General features: G+C 44.9%; 1 protein-coding gene across 1 annotated transcript; it reads right to left on the reverse strand.

The window, feature by feature from the left end:
* Positions 1–1,118: 1,118 nt before the first annotated feature.
* On the reverse strand, positions 1,119–6,057 carry LOC120520942 (NACHT, LRR and PYD domains-containing protein 3-like; the record flags this gene model as incomplete). Its single annotated transcript, XM_039742907.1, has 4 exons — positions 1,119–1,245; positions 1,689–3,375; positions 3,462–3,527; positions 5,883–6,057. Coding segments are annotated over 4 exons (2,055 nt in total), but the record flags the coding sequence as incomplete, so codon positions are not given.
* Between the last annotated feature and the right edge of the window lie 318 nt (positions 6,058–6,375).

Here is a 6,375-nt window from a genome sequence, read left to right on the forward strand (position 1 = left end):
AAATCAACATTATCCAAAACAGATCATTTTTCATTTGTTATTGATAATTCCTCTGTTTCCCCTTTCCCACAGGTAAGAGTCTGGGTGTCATCCTTGACAGTACTTTATCCTTTCAGTCCCACATCAATAACATCTCCCGGTCCCCATATTTCCACCAGCGTAACGTTAATCGCATTCACCCCCCGTCCCTCACTCCCCACAACTCTGCTATCTTTGTTCATAGCCTTGTCACTTCTCGTCTGGATTATTGCAATTTCGTTTTCTTTGGTCTTTCTTGCAAATCTCTTTTTAAGCTTCAACTGGTCCAGAATTCAGTTGCCCACCCCCATCATTACTAGAACACCCTCTATTTACCACATCACTCCCGTTTTGCAGCAGCCCTAACCCACTGACAGCTCCACAGTAATAAGAGCTTTATGAGTGGCCTGCCTGAGACCCCACAAACCACCTGCTGGCCATTCCATTAATGCACAATCCTCCCTCAGCCCTTCAGCCCACCACATACATGTAGAGACCCCTCTGTCCACCTCAGCCTCAGATACCCCACACAATGAATAATAGAAATCTGTAGAAATAAAACGCAATGAGCAGCAGAACCCCATCAGTTCAGCACTCCACCTCATGAAGACGTGACACATGTGCTGAGCCCCCTGGACGGTGAGTGTAAATTGAGGCACTTTGGTGGTCTTGGGCTGCCCTGACGTTTCTGTCCATTTCACTGATTTGAGGAGTTGCATATTCTTGTTTTCTACACAAACTCAGTTACAACAACATGGAAGGAGCAGGGCAGTCAGGATTATGTGCAGCTATGAATTTGTTCAAAAACACACACAGCTTTGAGCACTGGCAGGACCACTGAGAAAACACACAAGGGGACCACCAGGCTGGACTACCAGAAACTTCATCACCACGACCTTGGAGACACAAAGATAAATAAAAGGCAAGAAAAACAGTTTATGTCACAAAGCTTTTAAGCAATGAGCACAGAAGTGAGCAAAGAAGAAGAAAAAAGTAAGTGAGATTCACTGAAAACACGACACTCGTATAAAAACAGACGACACAATTCACACACACAGTCAGAGTTTAACTCAATCAGCTTGATGGACGCCTTTGACAATTCAGAAGACCCCAACGAGGTCCCCACTCAGCGTCCTCTGCTCGAGACTCAAGAGGCTGAACTCCCTGAGCCTGTCACGGTCACACAAGCCATTCAGTCCCATGATGCACTTGTGCTGCTCTCCTCTGCTGTGACCAGAACGTCACACGAGACTACAGATGTGGTGACAGTCGTGCCACCTACAATCTGAGCAGGGGTCTGCCTTATCATCAAGGTAGTGGCACAGTTTAATTACAGATCAGTCATCAGCTCAGTGTAATCAATGAGTTAATAAATGGAGTTCAATCTTCTTCTTGACCCCAGTGGTGTCGGCTCAGTGTCTGCTTTAATGACCAGCAGAGTCTGAGACAGCGGTGACAGTGTAAGGTCAAGTGTGTTTTAATGGGTCACCGAGAATGAGGCAGCATAGTTAGCATGTCATTAACAGTGTGACATCACTTCCTCTTGAGTGGGGTGGGGCTTATTAGAAGGTCCAATGACTGTGAAGCAAAGTTCCCCTCAGTTACTCTTATTTACATAAAGTGCCATTACTGACAGATCAAACTGAACTTGTCAAAGTCGCATCACTCACCAGACTTTACTGCAGCAGCTGAGTCCCTTTGCCAGTCTCCTGATGCACTCGGGGGTCAGAGGTGTGTATGACAGGTCAAGTTCCTGAAGTTCTCCACAGCAGCTGATGACAGAGGCCAGCACAGCACAGTCCAGAGGAGATAAAGTCATACCGATAAAGCTCATCTTTAAGTTCTCCCCAATGGCGTCTCTGATTACCTCCTCAATCTGAGTCTCATAGAGCCAGTGACAAACTTGCAGAGCTTCACTTTGATCTCCCCCTCGTACCATCTGTTTAGGTTTTTGCCTCAACCACTTCTGTATCCGCTGTGTGGTCGTCCCCTCAAACTCCCCCAGGATTCCCTCCACTGTTTTAAGCACAGGACACCAAGCCAGTCCTGCCAGGAATCGAGTGACCATCTCAAATTGGCCATCTTTACACGAGTTTCGCTTCTTCAGCAGCTCCTCGACACCCCCTGATGGATCGAGGTAGAAGGAGCAGGCCATGAATTCCTGCAGGGTGAAGTGGTAGAAGGTGTACGTCGTGTGCTCCTGAGTGCTTTGTCTGTGCAGAAAGCCAGAGAGGAATGAAGAGGACAGGACTGGCTGGAGACCAAAGGTGGACATCTCCTGTTTCTCATTAAACACATGAGTCTTGTTGTCCACCCCATAATAAGCCATCTTTCCCAGACTGATCAGAATCCTCCTTTGGTCCTCATCTTCTTGCCTGTGATTGGTCAGGATGTTGTAAAGGAACATCACAAAGATCTCAGTGACACTTCTCGGGGCAGCTCCTCGCACATCTTCAGGTGTCATGAAGTGGCTGTTCAGTGCAGAGCAGATAATCCAGCAGTACGAGGGGCTGACACACATGGAGTACAAGATGGTGTTACCCTCCATGCACTGAAAAGCCTTGGTGCCCACATCAGTGTCACCAAAGAACTTCTTAAAGTACACCAGTCTTTGTTCAGGGAAGAATCCTACAACTTCTACAAATCCATCAACTCTCTTCATGTCCAGAGACCCCAGAGCTGGTGGTCTGCTTGTGATCAGGACTGAGCAGCCCTTCAGTAATTTCTGACTGACCAGTCTGGTGACCAGGATGTGGACTGGCACCTCATCATCTGGGTCTGAGCAGAGCTGACTATCTGTGAAGTTCAGTTTGTGTTTGTATTCCTCCAGCCCATCAAGTATGAAGAGCAGAGATTCAGGTTTCTTCAGAATTTCTATGAGTTTATCATGAGTGAGATGTTTATAGCGCCTTTCAATCAGTTCAGTCAGAGACATTTGTGGCTCGTTGTCCAGGAGGCTGAGCTCCCTGAATTTAAACAGGAACACAAAGGCAAACCTCTGGTACTGAGTGCCTCTGCCCCAGTCAGACATGATCTTCTGGACCATGGTGGTCTTCCCAATGCCCGCCACCCCACTGACCACTACAATTTTAGGGGGTGTTTTACTTTTAAGTCTTTTCTTAAACAGCTGCTCAGTCCAGACTCGCTCACAGTTCTTTGTTGCTCCCTCTTCCTCAAGTCTTTCCTGAGTTTTCCCAGCCTTTGCCAGTTCATCTTTAATGTCCTGTTTGATGACCATCAGCTCCGTGTATTGATTTTCAAGGCCCACTGGACTAGTGAGTGGATCTCCAGATGGGCGATGATCATGCAGAGGTCTTGTGGATTCAGACACGCTGACTCTGTGTGTCTCATGGAGGTCTGAAAGTAAAAACGAGAACAAATAAGGTGACAGAATGAGCAGAGGAGTGGAGGGGCAACTGACCAGAGACATGAGGACCACTAACCTTTAAAATGAGGCTCAAGTTGAGGTGACTGGGTGCTCGCCTGGATCTCCTTCAAGAGAGCCGGACCTTGGAATAAACACAGAGGAGATACACATGAGCATCAGCAGTTCTCTGAGGGGCTTCACATCTTTAAAGACGGAAATCATTTAGAGTTTGTGTGCACTGCTGCCTTCAACCATCAGAGTCCAAGCTGTGCCCACTGTCTGTGGGAGGTTTGCCTGCTGTCCCTGTGTCTTTGTTGGTCTCCTTCTTTGTACTCCTGTTTTTCTCCCACATGCTTATGATCCACTGATCCATCCATCCATCTTTCCATCCATCAATTTTCTTAATCTGCTTATCCAGACCTGGATTGTAGGACAGCTGGAGCCTCTCCTGGTAATCATTGGGTGTAAGGCAGGAACAACAACTGGGCACGGTGCCAGTCTATTGCAGGATGAGCACACACACACACACACACACGCACACGCACACACACATATACATACGGGCTAACTTAATGCTAATCCTTCTAACTTGCATGTATTTGGACTGTGGGTAGAAACTGGAGCTCCTGGAGGAAACACATGTGGACACGGAGAGAATAAGCAAACTCCACACAGCGAACTCCTGGGACCTTCAGCTTAACTGTTCCTATGTGGCTGGCTGCAGGAGTGGGGTCTGCCATACTGTATTTTAAAGAAGCTAAGAAGCTGCACCACTTAGTCTGTATGGTCAGAGTGGACGAGATCAAGGAAGGCCATTATTAGGGCTCAGTAGGAGAAGAGCCAAAGCAATTTGAAAAGGTCAGCACACTAAACTTTAGTTCAATCAGAAATGTACAACAACAGGCTACAAGAAACCAAACAAAATCTAGAGGAGATACTGAACCAAAATGTGTTTGTCTGCATGAGCACAGATCTCTCCCAGTCATGTCTTTAATGTAACGTTTAGTTGATGTTAAATGTGTCATTTGTTGTTGTGTAACTATCACAACATCCAGCTATGCATAGTGTGCTCATTATGGACTGAGAAATGCAGTAAGTCTCCAAAGTGTCCATAAAATCAAATGAGGAACAAGACGACATATCCAAAATATCAATAAAATCAGGAGAATCCACAATAAAAATGAATAATGTGATATCATCAATAAAGGAACACTATAAAAAGATCATGAATGCGTTCCTGTCCGTCCAAGGTCAACTCCCACCTTAAGACTGAAGCCATTCAGGACTGTCTGACCCCCAAAACCCTCAGCTGGAATAAGTGGGTGAGTGAAATGATTGAATGAAGTGAATGATGTGAACATGGAGGAAATGGAGGACTGATCTTAAACTGCTTTTAATGAACTGGGAGAGAGTCAAGATGTGATTGTGTGATCAGTTTGATTGTTGAGTAGTAATCTATTAACATTTGTCTGTAAAAAAAACTGCAATATACAGTAAATAAAGCTTCTTCTTCTTAATATCATTATTATTATTATTATTATTATTATTATTATTATTATTATTATTATTATTATTATTATTATTATTATTATTAATGACTGTGTATAAAAGTTCAAAGGGCAGAGCCATCAATCCATTTTCCTGACACACTAATGTCACTATGTGAGGCCAGAAGGATTGGAACTCTAAAACAGGACAGAAGGTCAGGTCAGTACTGAGTGTCCACATTGTCTGGTCAGCTATCAGTAACTCAGGACATGGAGGACCAAGGAAGGAGCAAATCCATGGAGTGCAGGAGAGGCTGTGGGCTCACAGATTGGCATGTCAGGATCTTCCCATCATAAACTGGTGGCTGTTTAGTGGATTATCCTGATGTTCTCTAAATGCTCCTCTAATTTATTTCCAATTATAGTTTCCATAGTTCAGAGTGGTTTAGAAGTGAGTTTAGTGGTCTTCTGAACAGAAGGGTTGCTGCAGGACACCTTGAACCCAGAAAATAACCAGGAAGACCCAGATAAACAAAAAGGGTGATAGAAATGGAATAATAACAACAAAAGACAAAAAAGTGACCAAAAAAGAGGAGCCCCTCTGGGCCCACCTTATTGAAGAGGCGGTGCTCTTTCCCGATTCTGTGGAGGCTCTTGTGTTTTCACCATAAACTGAAACACCTTCTGATTACTTAAACACTCAGGCCACTCTTCCTCCTGCCAGTCACCCCCTTGTCCACCATTACTCCCATAACTCCAGGCTTACTGGACCAGTGGCCAATGGCCTCTTTATGTCTGATTCCTGCAGTCCTTCCAAAGTCACTCCCAATCTCCTTCCAGGCTGTCTGTCTGTCTTCCTCTGGTGGTCCCTGTCTGACTGCTGGAACAGATCCAGTAATTGAGCTGGAAGGTCTTATACTGCTCTGTGCTTCTACATCCTCCTCTTACTGTATGTGTGTGGACAGTGACGAGTCCACGGTGACTTTAATAAAATGAGACCAATAACTCACCCCACTCGGTCACCTCATCCAGGATTCCTTTCACATTTGGTGAAGGACGTCTCACAAACTCTTCAGCCAGCACCTCCCACAGGCTGACCAGCACTGCTTTGTCCTTCTTCATCACATCACCAATGAAGGACTCCACACTTGGTGTCCCCTCAGACTCTTCTTTGACTTTGACCACCTGAAAGATATTGGAGTGAGCAGACATCCAGTTTAGAGATGACTACTGGGTGACCAGTGCTGATCATTTAAACTGAATCATCTGCCATAGTGTTCACATTAAGAATGTCATCACGTCACATTTTCATTGAATTATCTTTGATTTTCTTCTTACCCTGACAATAAACATTCAGTTGAGGCCCAAAGGTGTAAACATTTAAACAACAATTGAATTTTAAACTTTATTTACAAAAAATGAAACCTCAAACCTGAGCTTGGAATCTAATAAACAAGTGATGGAGGCCTTAGATGAAGCTAATCTGTCAAAAGGAAAGGAAAT

Source organism: Polypterus senegalus, unplaced genomic scaffold (assembly GCF_016835505.1).
Source record: "Polypterus senegalus isolate Bchr_013 unplaced genomic scaffold, ASM1683550v1 scaffold_184, whole genome shotgun sequence".
In the NCBI taxonomy this organism is placed as follows: Eukaryota; Metazoa; Chordata; class Cladistia; order Polypteriformes; family Polypteridae; genus Polypterus; species Polypterus senegalus.